We start from the raw sequence: 19,222 nt of genomic DNA, 5'->3' as shown, positions 1-19,222 counted from the left end.
AAAATAAAATATTATAATATATATTAAGGAGGTGTATTTTAATTTGAGGAAATAAATTCTAAATAAAATCATTATAACTCTAAGGAATATAACTCACAAATTATAAATAAATTATGTGTACTCACGTGCGTCGCACGTGCTTTTTACTAGTAAAGTTAAAAGTGACGGTATACACAAATTCATGACTGCTTACTGCCTGCAAATGCCTATAAGTACTCAGCATTAAGGGGCCATTTGGTACCATAGAAACCAAAAAAAAAATTGCAGCAAAATAAGGGAATAATTATGAAAGAGATAATGGGCCGAAATTCCAAAACCAATCAGGGCGGTATCATCACTATGCCATTTATATTCGGTACGTAAGATTAATCCTTACTGATCATCAAACTTTCATCTCTAATATTTAAATTCTTGATTATTCAATATGGAGCATCACATATACAGGAAAGAAATGATGTATCTTATGGTACTTACTATGTTCCCATAAATTTTTATTGTAATTACACACATAAAGAACATTAGGTTAGTGTATCAGAAGATCATTTATGCTATATTCAAGATACTTTTTAATGTGCATGTTACTATTGTGCAGCAAATGAAATATGTGAGAAATTGGCTGTGGTTGGGTTTAGTTCAAACATGATAAGCTACTTAACAACCCAACTACATCTGCCACTCACTCAGGCAGCCAATACTCTCACAAACTTTGGAGGGACTGCAGCCATGACCCCGTTACTCGGAGCCTTCGTCGCCGATGCATTCGCTGGAAGATTTTGGACCATAACGATTGCTTCATTGATATACCAAGTAGTTAAGTTTCATTAGTACCATTTCTAAGGCATTTTATGATGAGTAATTCCTACTTAACAAATTTGGTATACACTTAATTAAGCTATAAAGTTAAGGATGATCGAAAGATTTAGCTGGTAATTTGAATAATTTAATAAATCATAAGAGTAACAAACTTGTGTTACTTTGAACAAGATGAAACATTTCATTTTAGGCCTAATAGCCCTAGATGCAGAAGTTTTAAATTCCACTTCGATGTTTTTGAAACACACGTCGTCTCCTCAAAATATTAAACTAAACTTTGAGACGAATGGAAATGAAATGTGGTATTTATATTTGGGTTAGAGGTAGTATATACAAAAATTGTGGACCTATATATCATTACAAGTTTGGAAACCAAAAAAAAAGTTGTCAAATTAAATATAAAACTATTGTTATATTATAACTTGATATAGTAGGAAGCAGGAAATATTGAACCCCGTAAACATATATCTTCTAGCTAATTTTCTTTAATTTTTGACACAGGGAATGATCATATTGACAATATCAACCATTCTACCTACCTTACGTCCCCCACCTTGCAAAAACGATGATTCTTGCAAGGAGGCTGATTCCGGCCAACTTGCTATACTCTATTTCTCACTGTTACTAACAGCATTTGGTTCCGGTGGAATCCGGCCATGTGTCGTCTCATTCGGGGCGGACCAATTCGACGAAAACGACCCTGAACAAAAGATGAGAACCTGGAAATTCTTCAACTGGTACTATTTTTGTATGGGGGCATCAATCTTGGTAGCAAATACAGTGATTGTTTATATTCAGGATAATATAGGGTGGGACTGGGGACTTGGTATCCCTACTGTTGCCATGGCTATTTCAATAGTTGCATTCATATTTGGATACCCTTTATATCGGAAAATGGACCCAGTCGGCAGCCCATTTACGCGGTTGCTGCAGGTGGTGGTGGCGGCGTACCGGAAGAGGAAGGCTGCGATGGTATCGGATCATAGTTTGCTGTATGAAAACGAGGAGATCGATGCTGCTATCTCTGTTAATGGGAAACTTGTTCACACAAAAAATATGGAGTGAGTTCGTATAAATTATAAAGTTTTTGGAAAAAAAGAACCCGCTTCTGAATAGTTTTATAAAGTTTGGTTACATTTTGTCACGTTACTGTATTTTTTTTTTTTGAGACACAGAGGAATTTATGAATTTTACAGAATCTATAATTTAAAAACAATATCACAGAAAATAATTAGATTTATATGTTATAATAAGACGATGAAATTCTCAGGTTCTTGGACAAAGGCAGCATTGTAACAGAAGAAGACAACCCCAAAGCCCCGAATCTATGGAACCTCAGCACCAGCCATCGGGTGGAAGAACTCAAATCCCTGATCCGAATGGGTCCCATTTGGGCCGCCGGAATCATCCTCATCACAGCATCAGCACAGCAAAACACTTTCTCCCTCCAACAAGCCAAGTCCATGAACAGACATCTCACGAAAAGCTTCCAAATCCCAGCTGCATCCATGTCCGTTTTCACTCAAGCCTTCATGCTAACCACCATCATTTTCTACGACCGGATTTTCGTCCCCTTGACTCGTAGATTCACAGGCCTCGAGCGAGGAATCTCTTTCCTGACCCGTATGGGAATCGGGTTCGGAATCTCGTTGTTAGCCACTCTAGCTGCCGGCTTTATAGAACTCCACCGTAAAAACACAGCTCTGACGAATGGTTTGATCGACAAACCTGGAGAAACGATTCCCGTTTCGGTATTTTGGCTGCTGCCTCAGTATAGTCTGCATGGGATAGCCGAAGCTTTCATGTCCATCGGGCATCTCGAGTTTTTGTATGACCAAGCTCCAGAGAGCATGAGAAGCACAGCAACTGCGTTTTTCTGGCTTTCGATTTCTCTGGGAAGTTACACCAGTACCCTTTTGGTTACTCTTGTGCACAAGTACAGCGAAGGGGCAGACGGATCGAACTGGTTGCCAGATGATAATTTGAATAGAGGGAAGTTGGAGTACTTTTACTGGTTGATCACACTTATGCAGCTGCTGAACTTGGTTTACTATGTATTTTGTGCTAAATTCTACACTTTGAAGCCGCTTCTTGTTCGTAAACAAGAAGATGATAGGGAAAAAGAAGATGGGATTGAGATAATTAGCCATATTTAGGAGGTGGAAACTAGTTTTGGAATTAAGGTTTTTCTTTATCCGGTATTTTAAGGTTTGGTTTTACGATGTAAGAGCCTAAGAGGTAAGTCCTATATCGTCTAAAATGATGCCTGAGAACAATGTAGTAGCCGTCATTACTAGGGGAACAACCGGCCTTAACATAAGTTACATAATTAATGGCAAGTTTTCTGCATAAAGAAATCATACAATTATTGAATCTATATGTATGTATTGGAAGAACTTTCAGACTGAAACATGAACACCAGTTTTGTATAATTCGTTGATCTAGCTAGTTTTAAAGAAATTACGAATAACAAGGGATATCTATTCTCCTCCAAGTTAACCTCAAGATCAATCATTTAAATGAGTTCTTACTGAATTTCGAATGCATTGTTTCAAAAACAGATCTTAGATCATATAAATTGGAAGAAGAACAAGAAATACAACAAAACTTCGCTAGTAACGTAACTCCTACCCGATGCAGGAAACTAAATGGGATTTTTAATCGATTCTGTTAAATGGGACACCCCGTGAGTTGGGACCTAACACGTTTTTTTTATTTTTTTTGTGAACTTGGGATCCAACACCTTACCAACATGAATATGAGCTTTACATTGTCAAGCTTTCCGGGTTCTCAATGATCTTGGAAAATGTTTGAAGGAATGCAGCCAAGTCAGCACCATAGATGATTCGGTGATCAGCAGTTACATTCACCTGAATATATTTGCAGAAGCAACAAAAAATAATTTTCTTTGGAATAAGAGTACTATTGCAGAAGCTAAGCATTTTTTTTCACCCAGCTAAGTATGCTTTTTTAAAGGATGATTTGCATTCACTTTCCATGACATGTTATAATCTTTATATCAAATGCTTAAAATGTAAGAAGTGAATGCAAGTAACTCGTTTTTTAAAATGTGCAAGTAACATCTCATTGCAGTAAGTTCTTGTCAGAGTGTAAAAAATTAGCATAACATAAACAAGATTATATACTTACCAGCATCTGTTTTTTTACACAAAAGAATCCATTGTTGTCGGCGACAACAGAGGGCTTAGATGCTCCAACAGCCATGATAGCTCCCTGATCAACATCCAGACCATTTTAGAAATGCTCTGATCTACAATTTTGTACAAAATTCAATTCTGCCATAAAAAGTTCAATCCCATTTGTTACCTGGCCAGGGGGGAGGATGGCATCAAATTTATCAACTCCAAACATACCCAAATTTGATAGTGTGAAAGTCCCTACACGATGTAAAACAACAATCCTTAGTAGTTGAAAATTTTATGATAAATAAAGTAAAGTAAAAAAATCAGGGTTAATTAAAGTCGAATTTTTTTTCATTCAATTCAATACGAGAAGAAAGCTACCCTAAAATTTGAACATAGTTTCTGCCTCTTTGCCCCTGCGACTATTAGTACTGTTAAGTTACCTGAATTATACTCATGGGGTTGAAGTTGCTTCGCCCGAGCCTTATCCACAAGCTCTTTCCACTTTTGAGACAACATGTAGAGATCCAACTATAATTTCATAAACAAGACACTGATCACCTAAGGTTTCAGGATTTACTAGGCATTTCAAGACAAAAGCCAGATACAATCAATAATTCTTGCATGGTACCTTGTCAGCATCTTGAAGAACTGGAGTGATTAAACCACCATTAATTGCAACAGCCACTGCGATATTTATACCACTATTGTATGTAAAACTTTTGCCATCTTTACACGTAGCATTCACCACTGGATGTTGAACCAATGCCGTTGCTGCAGCTTTTGCTAGCAAAGCAGTCATGGTTACACCGTTCTGCTTCACCTATCATTAGCTTAAAAGATATCAACACATATCAATCATACAATAACTCAAGACCATTTTTCATGCTTTTACCTAATGTTGCAAACATATTGTTCATACCACAACAGTAATCAGAGATGAATGATTTGTATCAATTCTCCACATTGGTTTACCAGAAATATGAGAGATCGGCCACATGTAAGTTTATGTTACACTTGGAACTACATTTTCTTTTATACCAATAGAACATTCCGGTAATTGAATGTTCATTACAGGTTGGATCATGCTAACATATTCGATTGAAAAAAACAAAACAAAAACAAAACTTGCAGGACATGGACAGAGAACATTCAGCAGTGTAGCAGAAATAACATCTTCAGAAGATCTGATCTTTAGAATTTGATAAAGTTTCCAATTCATTCAAATATATGATATCAAGAATGTGAGCACGTTTCTTAGAAAGCAAGTCCTCCAACATCACAAGTCATTAATACAAAGAACACAACAATACCTAGAATTCAAAACCTGCTATCGCATAAATGCAAGACCACTAAACTCAAATATACCTTTTCATAAAGAGCATCCAGAGCATCTGTGATGATTGGATATCCGACTCTGAAAGTCGGCACCCTCAGGCTCTCAACCATATTCTTCGAAACGGCAGCCTGCATTGAGCTGAACGTCACCACATTGGATCCTGGAACCTCAGGAAAACTAGAGAAAGCCTCTGGTGGAGCTGCAGCAGCTGCCACCGCCGGAACCACCTCAGACACAGCAGCAACATTGGTCTTGGTTGCCGGAGTAATTCCAGCAGCCCTTTCCACATCTTCCGACGTTATCCTGCCTAATGGACCCGATCCGATTAGCTTATTTAAATCCACCTTATGCTGTTTAGCCAATTTCTTAGCATAGGGTGTCGCAACCGAAGCAGGTGGAACTGTAGCTTGAGGTGGAACATCTACTTTCTGAGAAGGAGCAAAATTCTCCATTTTTGGTGCCGGGACAGCGGAGCCACCAGATGAAGCAGCGGCTTTGGCCTTGGCCTCAGCAATTTCATCCTCAGTCTCTGCTAAGATCCCAATGGCGGCACCAACTGGCGCCGTTTTACCTTCATCGATAACAATGGCAGCCAATATCCCATCGTAGAAAGTCTCTACATCCATATCAGCTTTATCTGATTCGACAACGACAACGGATTCACCCTTGGACAAAACATCGCCCTCGGATTTAATCCAGCTGACGATCTTACCCTCCGTCATCGTAGAACTCAGAGCGGGCATGAATATTTCTCGGATCTTGGCATGAATGTGAGGTACGTGGGAGGAGCAGCAGGGTTTGAGAAAGAATGCAGGGGGACGAATGAGAGGAGTAGTGGAGGAGAGGGAGGTGGAGAAGGAGAGTGACGGAGTGCGGAGGAGAGAGGCCATTGCGGCGGCGGAAGTGGTGGCGGTACCGTCGTTGTGCGAGTGGAAAATGTACTATAACGGGGGAGTTGGCGGACAAGACGAGGGAGTGTTGGTTTGGAGTTGGCTTCGAGTAGTCCGCTGACGAGGTGGAGTTCGTTGGGCACTGCTGGAATTGGAACACATGATTCACATATTAACTTAATTTTCAAATTTTTGTTTTATGATGCACTTTTTTGAAAATATAAAAATAAAAAAAGAAGTCAACTGGTAAAATAGTTCAAGGGAAACATATGAAATTACTGACAATAAAATAAAGGGTAAACTCAAGCAGCCTGATAAACCAGTAGCCTTTAAACCTCTACCGAACTACATTAGAGTATTAATAAAAGCTTTCACTCCCTAGTAAAACTTGTGTATTTGAACTGGAAAAAAAAAAAGGAAAAAAAAAAAAAGCAAAGCTCAATTGCATCTGGTTCGTTTCTTTCCGCTTTGCTTAATGTCACCGAAGGACTGTAAGCTCACACCAACATCTTCATCATACTCAATTCCTAGTTCCTCCTGAAAAAGTGTTAATTCTTGTGAGAAGAAAAACATGTCCTAGACTGATACAGTTGAGAAGATGAGACTAAATGTATTTTGGGTCCATCGGCGGTAGCGACTAATGAATGGAAAGACATAAGGGGCTTGTTCGAGTACCTTGAACTCTTTAAGATTCTTGGGGGAACTCTCAGTTATTGCATCCCATACATCTTTAAACATCCTCTTGCGTCTTCTCCATTGATTTATCATATCAGTATAATTTTTCTCCACATGCTGGCTCTCTTCTGGGCTAACCAGTGTAACTCCTTGCCTCAACTTTATCAATTTCTCTTCCATGTGATTTACCTGTAAATCACAAGTCACAAGTTCATGAATGGAATAATCATGATATCAAAGTGAAGCCATTAATCTCATCTCTGAGTCCCATACCTCGTTTAACAATTTGGCTTTTTTGGCTTGAATCTCTTCCATTGTTAAATTTGACTGCAGTACTTTGATTTCTATCATAGTAAATAAATGAAGGAGAAGAAGATTAGACACTTAGACAACTCCTCTGGGTTCCAGGACATCATCTTTGGTGAAAGTCATGAATTCAAAGCAAAGAATATGGCAAAACCCATGACAACAAGAGGAAAGATTATAGCAAAATTTGCAGCGGGCAGCCTTAACCTTAATAGCACAAGATACACCTTTTTCAAAAGATACAAATGCCTCTATTGTTTGCATTTCTTAAATGTCGTATAATATAGGGGCGTTTTTACTTGGGGTATTATTAGAATTATTTGTAAACTCACACTCACACTACATTCATATCTATTGAATCAAATTTTGAATTGCAGGCTGCAAACCCACTAATCTTTTTTCTCTGACATACAAAAAAAATGAACAGGAAACATATGTACCTCCCTCAACCTCAGCAACAGCTTTCTTCTGTTCGGTGAGCAGCTCTTGCAGTTTGGAATTATCTTCTTTCATCTGATTAAGCTCTTCATTGTTTGGAATATCAAACTGGTCTTGCCTAGCAAGGTATATTTTCTGCTTCCCATACTCTTTGAATGATATTTTCCCGCCATCGGCAAGCGCATCCAAAGTCTTTTGAATTGCAGCTTTTTTGAGATTAAACTTTTGCAAAGAATCAGCCACATTTTGGGAATTGAGAGGCCTATTTTGCTGCATAATATGTCGTGATGGCACGAAACGTTTTGTGAAGAATATTCAGAGGCGATAGAGAGAACTACGAGATTGATAGAGCTAGAAAGGGAATAGACGAGATTCACCTCATTTACGAAGTTGAGCACGATTCCTGAAAACGATTAAGGAAGATAAAATTCAGTAAAATTACCATGCAAATTTCAGAGTTGGATCAGTATACGACACTTACCTTCGGCGTTATCCGATTTGGGAGCCATTGATTCGAAACCGCGTAGAGCTGGAAATGTTTCGTGCGGGAGAAAATTTTGCTGTTCCAGATAAATTTTAAATTTCCCGCCAATTTTATAATTTAAATGTTGTCCCCGAATTACCCCTAGGGTTTACTGACGCGAAAATATGTAGCGATTATAGTTGAAATTGGAGGGAACCGTAGAAACTGTACAGTTTCCATAAACAATGGCGTGCCATGTGACGTGAATTTTAAAAACCAATAAAATTCTCTTTAAATATAAAAAAATTGGAAAGGAATTCGATCTTGATAAATAATTTCAATCGAAGTTTATTTCTTTAAATAAACTATGTGATCAGTATATATTCATCATTCAAAATTATATTTATATTAATTTCTAATAGCAAAATAGCACTTGAATTTAATTTGCATAATTCAAGTGGTTTAACTTAAAATAAGGTTAACTGCATATGTAATTTCGAGATTGGGTGTGCCCCAATTAATTTTTTAAAAATTATTATTATTATAAGGTATAGTTTGGTCTCCATGATAATGGAGTGATAGGTTTATTACCCACCATCATCCATCGTTTGGTACGATTTTAAGGTTGGTTGGTTGTTAAGAAAAATATAGTTATACTGCGGTTTTGAGGTTGGTTGTTAAGGTGGCATATTCAATTGATGTATAAGACTATGAAGGGATTGTAGATTGTAAAATTATTGAAATTTTATTCGAGATACTGCAGTAAAGGGATATCGAATGATTTGGCGATTAATTATTTACATAAAAGAATACATTTTCTCATTTGACGACAAAATTTATGACTTAGTTTTTTTTAAAAAAAAAAAAGAAAGAAAGAAAGAATGATGCATTTAAGTATTATTGATTATTAAATTATTTCGTAAAATTATGTAAAAGTCTCTTTCTTTCTTTTTTCTGATTCTTAATATGGAATTTGAACTTCTTAATATGGAATTTGAACTCAAGATCAAATGGATCTTAGGGTCTCACTCTTGCTATTAGCCAATATATCCTTGGCAAAAACTCTTTCTTATGTGTAGTTTTTCATGAATTACATATATTAAGTTACTTTCACTATGATATTCAATTAGTTTTTCGAAAAACAATATAAGATTTTTTAAATTAGTACAAAAAAACTCAATATATCACATCTAACGCCCCAAATTTCCATGAAGCATACACACTGGGCCTGTTTGGTACTAAATATTAGCTAGGATTGTGGTGAATTATAGTGTTAGTCTTTTGTTTGGTTGAATTTTTATTAAACCTACTTAATGTTGTCTAGATAGGACTAAGGTGAATAAAGAAGGGTTAAATAAACCACTTGCACCCCCTATTATTATTTATCATTCTTTCTATCCTACCCCACTTTTCCATTAATACCCCCACCATTCTTGACCTTACACCACCTCCGAACTCTATATATACTGCAGACAAAGATTTGCGTTGGCTCTCCAAAGTGATCTCTTCCGATCCGATGTAAAACTTTTTCTCACGATAAGATCCAAGCATCGGATTTTAGAGGGATGAAATCTCTGCAGTTTTTTTTTATTAGAAAAGTGGTGGAAGCTCATTGCGCAGGCTTTTCTTTCTTCACAACATTAATTTGACCACATATGCAGACAAAATGCGTAATGCCCTTGAAATTTTTTAATGTTGTTTGTGAAGATGATGCGTTTCGGAGAAATTATAATTTTGGGGAGAGTTCTTAAACATTCATTATTAGTTTCTATCCCAAATTTTTTTGCTTTCTGTAAAATGATCTTCACGGTCATGAGCGAGAATGGTGGCTAGGTGTTTCTGTAATATCGCGGAGGAAATGTTTGAAAAGAAACAAAAAAGTAGGTTTTAATTTAATTATTCAGTAAAGGGTATTTTTGGAAAAAAAATTTAAATCATTACTTAATCTTATTCCTAAAAATCAAACCACGATATTATTTTCAACACAAATTACCAATCTTTATTTATCATATATTTTATCATTCATTTACTAAACATTCAATAATCTCATCAACTGAACCAAACATAGCCTTACAATCATCCAATGGAGAACATATGTTTACTGAAAATGTCATGACTGTGATATTTTAAGATGAAAGCTAATAGTTCGATCAGAACAACAAAAGTGATACAGAAGAGGTCATTCACTCTTTGGGTCGTGCAATCCACAATGAATTCAGAGCTCGGAGATTACACTTGTAATCGCTTATCACAATAAGAGCACGAGCAGCTTGTCGAATAGTCAGGATTTGCAATAGTTGTTGCAATGTTTGCTGTCTCAACATGTCAGCCTGTAAAAGAGCAAATGCATCCTTTAATTTTTATCAAGTGTTGCGCGATAACCGCAATTGACGAAAAATTAAATAAGTTTTTCAGATTTGTGTGTGTAAAATTGAGATAAAAAAAAACATTAAAGAACATATTGAATTTTAGAAAGATGGCTTATTTTTCGGTTGATGATACCTCAACCAATTAAATTCTTTAGTGATTGAACTCATATGAGCTAACAAGCCAACATTCAAACCTGATAGAGGAAATCTTCAAGGGAAGCAAGATTGGTCATTGCAGTAGACATCTGCCCCATGTAGTCTGCGATTTTAGCAGAAGTACAAGAATCCAGCGAGTGCGAGAAAAGCGTCCCTGCGACTGATTGCTGCAAAGCTTCCACTCCTTGGGACAAGGCATCCTCAGCCTCTTGGCAGCACTGTTGTAGGTTACAGATATCCACAAATTGTTGTTCCACCAATGGTTTGATCTGCTGCCTAATTATCTGAAATCAAAAACATAAATGAAAAAATTTTTGGACAATGACAACTAAAAAATGCGCCTACATTTTAGAAGAAACGTGGTGCAAGTCTTTTCCCTCACATTCAGATGTCGAAAGAAAATTTATTACCTTGAGGATGTTAGAGGATCGAAACCCCCCTAACCACATGAGATATCTTTCTGCTGGAGTCTTCCACATGCCAGAGAGTATGTGAAATACGTCTAGTCTTGCACCTACCCTCTTAAGCATAAACAATTCTTCATAATGGGACATGACTCCATCAATGAGAAGTCGCAATTCTGTATCATCACCATTTGAATTTACAGTTGATCTCAAGCTATTCGTTAGTCGTTGATGTTCATCAAACCAGCGTGCATAGTCCATGTCAAATTTCACATCCCCTGCATATATACACACACATATTCATGCAAAACATCACCCCTTGATTAGAAATGGTTTTTGAATTTGTTTTCGTCGAAATGATCATGCACAAGAGAAGATTCAATCACCATTTCCAAATGAAGAGCGACCATGATCACTTGAAACTCCCAAAATTGCCTGCGCAGTAATTGCAAACAAAACTTATCCTTTCAATGTTTGATGCAATGCTCTCTAACCGTTGGCTAGTTTGACTCAATATTTCACTTAGAACCGACCAAGAATAACATGCAATTCGATTATTTCAACTACTGACGGAACTCAGATTACCATTAATTCTCGAAAAACTCTTGAAAAAAGAATTTGAGTTATTCAAAGCTTTTGTTTTGTACTACATGCACTGTAAGACCCATATTGCACAGTGATATTAATCAGTGATTATTCTAAAGATCACAACTTTAATAATCTTCTATACACATGGCCAAAGAATTTCATCTAATCTTATAAAAAAAATGGTTCACATGACACAGAAAAAAAAAAACCTGCTTCCGTGTACTCTGGAGCTCCTGTTGTAATTGTGATAGCCTTAGGTTACAGTTCTCGAGCTGTCGAACGTATGCCTATCCAACACCAAAACCTAAGTATCACCAAACATTATTCATGTGCAACTTAATATATCAAGACACTAACAAAACAACAATGAAATACATCATGATATTCGGGTTTTCGTCATCGAGTATCCAAAGACAAAATCAATGTTCAAGATAGAACCTTTTGTCGTTGTCGGCTTCTTCTTGCAGCTTCACGATTCTGCGTGAGTCTACGAATTGCCTAAAATAAAGCAGAAAACAATAGCAAAAACTCTTCCAAATGTCAGATTTAAGAGGTGAAACAAAAGCTGGATGAAGGAATAAACCTTCCGGTCTTTAGTGATTTCCTTCGATTCTGAAATCAACAAATTTTCTTGACTAACGCCACTAAACTAAAAAGAATTTGATCACTAAATTAGGCTTATTAACAAGTTAGAAAATTAACCAACGTCGCTATCTTTATAACAGAGTAAGCCCCAAATAATTCAGCCACATTTATAGTTTTCATATTTCAATGTGGATACATCTGACGGCCAAATAGGCCCTCTACCGTTAAATTGTCCAGTTGCCCATTTGTCACCGCCAAACAACAGCCACCGTCGTCCCCGGCGACTACCGTTAAACATCCTTTCTGCAGAGTGAAATGTCCCGTGCCAACGCTTAATCTCATCCCAGCTGAACCAGAACTCTGTAAAAACGGAACATGGCTCGAACAAAAAACTTTGTGAAAAAGTAAAAACAACACGAGACAACGGAATTGGAATGTAAATGGGTTTATGTATGATTTTGGCCTCATGATCAAACTTTGTCAAAATCATATCTTTAACATAACAATTGGATATCTTTTACATATTTAAATTTTGTTTAATTGAATACTAATATATATATAGATAGATCACCGTTAATGTCCATATATTTCAATTACAAAAAGAGCCTAAATATGCTTGAGGTTGTAAAAAATATATGAAGGGGCAAATTACATATAGTGCATCTCTTTTTCATATGAACTCGAGTCGAGATTTAGGAACAATAAACATGTCGTAAGTGACAGTTATGTCAGGTGATTACTTTTAGGTACATAGGTCTATCCAAAAATTGGGAAATTCTATGTCACCCTCTAGGGCATTGCCTGGAGGTTGATCTAACGGTCCAGGGCCGTGACACATCACCATAATGTGATGTGCAAAATGGCCCGGGGCCGGCGCAGTATCGGTCTGCCAACATAGAATTTCCCCCAATAATCATTTTTTAATGAGAAGTGGCATGTCCTGACTCTTAAATAAGCATAGACCAACATCATTGAGGTCAAAGCAAAAATGAGATATATTTTTTAGGAATGGTATATCGTATCGTATCGAAAATCTTATATCGTATCGAAAATTAGGATATAAAAAAATGTTATATCGATACCGTATCGAAACTCTCGGTGTATCGAAATTTTCGGTACATATAAATAACATAACGATCATATCGAAATTTCGGTACGGTATTGGTATATATTGTTGTATATAGGGGTGAGTTTTCGGTATACCGTATAATAAATATTGGTATGAAAAAAATTCATATCGGTACCGATATCGAAATTTTGAAATTTTTGAATAGAAAAAATTCATACTCATACCGTATAGATACCGAAAAGAAATCGATATACCAAAAAAATGTCTATATATCGAAAAAAATTCGGTACGGTATCCCAAAAAGTCGATATTTTGGTTCGGTATCCCAGCCCTAGTTGTATATATATCGAAAACCCCCTTATATTATTAAAATTTTATAAATTTATTCTTCATAAATATATATTTTTAATTTTTTTATATTGTTTCGGTATTTCGATATACCGGTATATACCAAAGTTTTCAAATTTCATACCGTTATCATAGCAAAAAATTTGGTATCGTTATCGTACCTACGAAAATTCGATAAATTCGGTATTTTTTCGGTATGATAACTTCGATATACCGAAAATTCGTTATTTCTTCCCACATTTAATATTGTTTTTCGATTTAAATAATTGAAAATTGTTGAATATATATTAGTCTTCTTCCTCCTTGGAGACAAAACCTTGGAGAAAGGGTTTTCTACGTTTTCTTTTTTAACGATTCTCCCATAGTTTTTTTCAATTTTTCTTCTCGTATTTTGTATGTCAAACTTAGACATCAGAGAAGTCACATCGGGATAAATTTCAACTCTCTGTAATCGGTTTATCCATAATTTTAGAGTCCGTTTGGATTTTGTAAAGATTTTTTAAAATAAATGCTTTTAAAAGCTACAATTTTTTGCTTTTGAAAAAGCTCTAATTTTGACTTTAAAAAGTGCTTATTTAAGCACTTTTTTGGTCAACCAAACACCTTGTTAACTGAAAAACACTTAAAAAAGTGTTTTTTTTTCCTGACTTTTGAAACCAAACGAGGCCTTAAGGCAAAGATGAATGGAGGGAACACGAAAATGAAGGAAATTAAACAAATTTTGGGAATATCATATCATTCATCAACATAGTTATCAACAGTGAAGTAAAACAAATGCATTTTCCCATGACATATATTGGCAGCTAGGGGAAAAGGGATTACGTACGTACATGGTTAGGCCCGCCAAATTGGGAGCCATCGGACACAACAGAAACCTTTTTTGCCCTCCCATCATCACCATTATCTACCAAACCTACAACGAATTCATTGTGCATTTATTTTGTACACACTTGCCAAGATGAACCAATGAAAAAGGCTTTACAAAATTAAAATTATTAATAGAGTAATTTAAGAATTAAAGTTGCTTACTAGATAGCGAATGAAGTTATTTTAGCTTAAAACATATTAATTTACCACGTAGGAGCATGGCGGCCATCCCCACGAATACGATCAGGTAAATTCAATTCAGAACTTTTTTTATTATTTATGGTGGCTCGTATAACTAATGGATCGGACCAATATTTATCTCAAATATGATGTTTAATTAATTGGGTTTTCATACAATATAATTAAATATCTTTCAGTTGTATCATTATCACTATGAGTTACGATTGTCATGCTTGATTTGTTAGTTTTGGACGAGCAACAATGAGAACGTATTGTGTGCGAAGCTACATGATTTTAAAATTTTGATACGGTAATTAACTTTTTTTTTTATAATTTCATTTTTATTTTGTTAAAAAGATAGTTGTTTGAGCTTATAAGCTTTTAAATTTGTTTAATAATTTTTTTGCAAAGAGCTTATAATTAAGTTGTTAAATTTGTTTGATAATTTTTTTTCTAAACAAGTTATAAGCTGTCAAAATAAGGTGTTAGACATCTTAAAAATTGTTTTTTAAAAAAGTAAGGGTGACCCTATTTTTTTAAAAATATCTTATTTTTATATTTTATTTCTCCAAAATACCCTTGCATATTTTCATAAATCTCCGCCATGTCCTCCACTAATTAAATATTTTTTTTGAAAAAAATCTAAATAATATAAATTTTCTTAATTAAAATATAATATATTTTCATTTTTTATTATAAATTTATTCAAAAACTATTTTGTATATGTATAACTTTTTACATCACCTTCATGACGTTATAAATTTGTTGATAATTTTGATAATAAAAAATCATATAATATAATACCAAAAATATCAATATTTTTAAGTTGTTCAAAATAAATTTATCCAAACACTTTAACTGCATATTTAACAAAATATTCTTTATAATAAATTTTTAAAGGATCATAATCAATTATTTTACAATATATATAACTCTAAAATTTTATGCATTTCCATTATTATCGGCCAAACTGATCATCTAGGGTATTTTGGAAATCAAGTGACATGTTTTAAAAAATTTTGATATACAAGGATTGTTTAGATATTTAAAAATTTTAAAAATCAAAATTGTTGTTTTAAAATATGTTTTAAGATTTAAAAAATACATGTTTTAAGAATAAATGTGTTTCAACAATTATATATTCTATAAAAGCTTTTTTAAAGTTGTTGTTTGGAAAACTTTTTTTAAAAAAACGATTTTATAGTTTAAAATAAATAAGTAAGAAAGTTTTTGTAAAAACATTTCAATTCTTGTTTAACCATAACTTTTTTTATTCTAAAAACATTTAAACAAAAACGCACATTTTAAAATTTTAAAAAAACTATATTTGGATAATATTTTTTAAAAAATATTTTTCAAAATAATCTCATGCAAATACATGCTTAAAGTGTTTTTTTTTTCACTAAAACACTAATTTTTAAATATTTGTTCAAATAGAACCGCAACAATTTACCAAAAAATAAAGAAAACTAGGGAACTTACTAGATATGCTTGAATTGACAGCACCTCCATGAGGAAAATCATATATCGCGAGGTCTCCAAGATTTGGAAAGCATCTTTCAATCCGACAACTTTCATCACTTCTATCCATGCACAATCAATAGTATGTTTAAGCCGCGAATGCGTTGCATTACAAGTAAAAAGAGACAAAACCAAGAAAACATAAAATACGTAAGAATCAACACTCTCCGGCCCAGAAAGATATAATTTTACTGCTAAAGAAACAAAAGAATGTAACCTGAAAAAGAAAGGTGAGTTGGGCATCGAAATTATAGGTATATCGTAACTGGTGAGGTCAGAAGTAGGGTTTTCGAAAGCTACATCGAGACGAAGCATCCTCCACTTTAGACATTCACTATATGCGAGTTGCTGAAATGAAGAAACGACAATAGGAATACAACAATATATATATATATATATATATATATATATATGAATTTTCAGCTATCCAACCATGTTTCTCCACTTGGAGTACTTCTCTCCCCATGATGTGATCAAATATTAACCATTGGATTATCAACACATATGTCAATTTTCATAAAAATCTATGGGCCCCACGTGATTTAATGATATTGAAATAGGGAGAGAAACACTCCCGGTGTAGCATAGACTAACCCGATATGTAGATAGATATGTGCGTATGCATGATTGCATGTATATAAGCCAAAAGATATGATTGAATTAAACCGGATCGTAAGCGAAACGTCGTAAGAGTACACTGTGTCAATATGCTCCAGCCTCGTAAACATAGACTAGTAAGCTGCAATTTCGTAAGTGTGGATCCTCGTAGCCTAGCGATGGTACTGTACACAATCTGGCAGACGGCATTGTACAGATCTCGCAGCTGATCTCGTAGGCCTGTAATTCGGTAAACAACAAATTTCGTGGGTTGTCACATACGTCATGAACAAACGTTAGAGACGATGTCCAGGGTTGTACGACATAGATACTCTACGCTCAAATCAGCAAATAATATAGTTATAATCTCTGAAAATGAGAGAGCTTAAATGAGAATGTGTATCTTGGATACTGAGAGTAATCCTCTATTTATAGATTTTTTATTTTTTAGGAGTCTAGTTGAAACGACCCTAACTCTATAATAAATAAATATGCGGAAATTTTTTTTTTTTTATACTTACTAAATAAAATATGTACATATATGCCCATACATATATGCACAGAATAAAAATATTTAAAATGAATAAACAATTAAATACTTAAATAAAAATGCATTCTTAAAAATATAATAAATATCTGAGTCAAACATTAATTAAAAATATACTGCATAAGTAAATAAAAGTTTGCATGCACTGAAAATATTAAATAAATATTCTAGACCCTCAATCACTGAAAATAATAAAAATGTATCATGCTGACAAAAACAATAACATGCATAGCGACTCAGAATATTTCACGGTCACGGGGCCACTGCATGCATGCTCATACGTCCTCGCCTCCGGTGGGTACAATGTCATCCTCAACGTACTCACCTGCACCATCCCAGTGTAGTGAGCCTAGAGGCCCAACATGCTAACATAACAAGGGTTTAAAATAATTTAAACCAATTTAATACTAATACATACATATACATGAATGAGCATGCTTAAAAATTACATAACCTAACTTACTTAAATAAACATAATACATAACATAATACATAACAATATTGAGCAATTTATTTTCTAACATAGCATGGTTGTATTCGTAGTGTAACCTTAAATCATACATTAAATACTGATCAGCGTGGAAACCTACGTACGTGGCCGGTGACGAATCACCTCTTAAATTGGCAGTAAACTGCCCTTCAATCATATGGGGACGAATCCCCCTTAAATTGTCACACTACTTCAACTTCCAACATAAAATATTTTTATTGCTCAACTTAAACATTAAATCATGCATAAAATATTATTTCATGAATGCATGTACTTGAATAAAATGTGTGTCCATCATATATATTTAATTTAATTTCTTACTAACATATAAATATTAAAATAACTTAAATGCATATAAATAATAATTAAATATATATTCAGGACACATGCAAATTTTCTCATGGATGGTCCTGGACTGCTGGCCCTACACACAAGCCCATTAACTTAAATCTGGCCCATTAACATACTTAAGCCCATTATTTCAAACTTTAAGCCCAAATAATTATTCTAAGCCCAATTAAATTAATAAAGCCCATTAAAATTACACTAAGCCCAATAACACTTAAACTGGCCCAATGGGCCCAAAAACCCAAAGACTGGCCCATTAACTTTTATGGGCCCAAAAACCCATAAAATTAATGGGCTAACTTAATTAAAATTTTGAAAGTCCAAATAAAATTATTTGGGAATCCAAATAATTTTATTTCAATTTATTTGACTCAAAAACGCATAAATTCGTAAAATACTTTAAAAATAAAAATACTCGAGCCCGGCCCACCAAACTCGGACCCGAACTCACTAACCCGACCCACTACCTAACCGACCCGACCCGGACCACTCAGACCCGACCCAGACCCCTACCCCAAGCCCAACCCGATCACCCTCTTCCCTGCACTGCTGCGGCCACGAGCAGTTGCAAAGAACGCCGGCGGCCGCCATGCTCCGGCCACCCACCGGCCGGAGCACCACCCCTAGGACTTAGCTCACATCCAGATCTTTCCAACAAGCCAAGAACCAGCCCAAACCGTCGACTATGGAGTGAGAACGAAGCCCTGCAACCCGGCCCTTCTGCACTGTCGCGCAGACCCGAGCAGCTGCGGGAAAACCCTTCGTCCTCGAAGCTCCGACCACGAAAGCCCATGCAACCTTCTGCAAAAACTTAGAAAACTCAAATGGGGTTCTAACCCAACCGGCCTTACCCTAAACCGTGGTCTGAGGAAGGAGAACGAAGCTCCCTTCCTTGAACCCCTAAACCTGCGCGAACAGCACAGATTTTGTGCAGCCATGCCCAGCCTCTTCCTAGCCATCTCCAGCCCTTAGCCCTGGTTTAGGCCGACCCTAGGGACCCTCACACACCCATGAAGACCCCTGCCAGCAGCCATGAACCACCCTTGCCAAAAAAAACGTGAGATGATGCCAACCAATGAAAAAAAA

At 35.4% G+C, this 19,222-nt stretch overlaps 4 protein-coding genes across 6 annotated transcripts; 1 reads left to right on the top strand and 3 right to left on the bottom strand.

Moving 5' to 3' along the window:
- The first annotated feature begins 226 nt into the window (after positions 1-226).
- On the top strand, positions 227-3,190 carry LOC140883039 (protein NRT1/ PTR FAMILY 3.1-like). The gene is made up of 4 exons (XM_073289336.1): positions 227-355; positions 593-810; positions 1,315-1,874; positions 2,084-3,190. The coding sequence occupies exons 1-4, from the start codon at positions 286-288 to the stop codon at positions 2,967-2,969; spliced, it is 1,734 nt and encodes a 577-aa protein (XP_073145437.1). The 5' UTR covers positions 227-285; the 3' UTR covers positions 2,970-3,190.
- Positions 3,191-3,578: 388 nt separating this feature from the next.
- Positions 3,579-6,261, bottom strand: LOC140884581 (dihydrolipoyllysine-residue acetyltransferase component 4 of pyruvate dehydrogenase complex, chloroplastic-like). The gene is made up of 6 exons (XM_073291371.1): positions 5,325-6,261; positions 4,588-4,779; positions 4,400-4,487; positions 4,141-4,211; positions 3,964-4,047; positions 3,579-3,683 (listed from the first exon to the last, which is right to left on the bottom strand). The coding sequence occupies exons 1-6, from the start codon at positions 6,183-6,185 to the stop codon at positions 3,579-3,581; spliced, it is 1,401 nt and encodes a 466-aa protein (XP_073147472.1). The 5' UTR covers positions 6,186-6,261.
- A 292-nt stretch (positions 6,262-6,553) lies between these two features.
- Positions 6,554-8,183, bottom strand: LOC140885187 (homologous-pairing protein 2 homolog). Its single transcript, XM_073292134.1, has 6 exons — positions 8,086-8,183; positions 7,982-8,007; positions 7,607-7,874; positions 7,134-7,204; positions 6,861-7,049; positions 6,554-6,722 (listed from the first exon to the last, which is right to left on the bottom strand). Exons 1-6 carry the CDS (start codon positions 8,111-8,113, stop codon positions 6,624-6,626), a joined length of 681 nt encoding a protein of 226 aa, XP_073148235.1. The 5' UTR covers positions 8,114-8,183; the 3' UTR covers positions 6,554-6,623.
- A 1,960-nt stretch (positions 8,184-10,143) lies between these two features.
- LOC140882973 (transcription factor TGA2.3-like) lies at positions 10,144-16,483 on the bottom strand. 3 transcript variants are annotated; one of them, XM_073289245.1, is made up of 11 exons: positions 16,372-16,483; positions 16,116-16,216; positions 14,417-14,499; positions 12,392-12,529; positions 12,168-12,233; positions 12,023-12,082; positions 11,794-11,871; positions 11,383-11,431; positions 11,003-11,274; positions 10,631-10,876; positions 10,144-10,397 (listed from the first exon to the last, which is right to left on the bottom strand). In XM_073289245.1, exons 1-11 carry the CDS (start codon positions 16,467-16,469, stop codon positions 10,251-10,253), a joined length of 1,338 nt encoding a protein of 445 aa, XP_073145346.1. In that variant the 5' UTR covers positions 16,470-16,483; the 3' UTR covers positions 10,144-10,250. The 3 variants fall into 3 exon arrangements, with proteins under 3 accessions (XP_073145346.1, XP_073145347.1, XP_073145348.1); XM_073289246.1 differs by having other exon boundaries at positions 16,116-16,213; positions 16,372-16,482; XM_073289247.1 differs by lacking the exon at positions 10,144-10,397 and having other exon boundaries at positions 10,679-10,868.
- Between the last annotated feature and the right edge of the window lie 2,739 nt (positions 16,484-19,222).

The sequence above is a fragment of the Henckelia pumila genome, chromosome 2 (genome assembly GCF_033568475.1).
Source record: "Henckelia pumila isolate YLH828 chromosome 2, ASM3356847v2, whole genome shotgun sequence".
NCBI lineage: Eukaryota > Viridiplantae > Streptophyta > Magnoliopsida > Lamiales > Gesneriaceae > Henckelia > Henckelia pumila.
The sequence above is the reverse complement of the archived record's forward strand: the minus strand, read 5'-3'. Positions and strand labels throughout refer to the sequence as shown.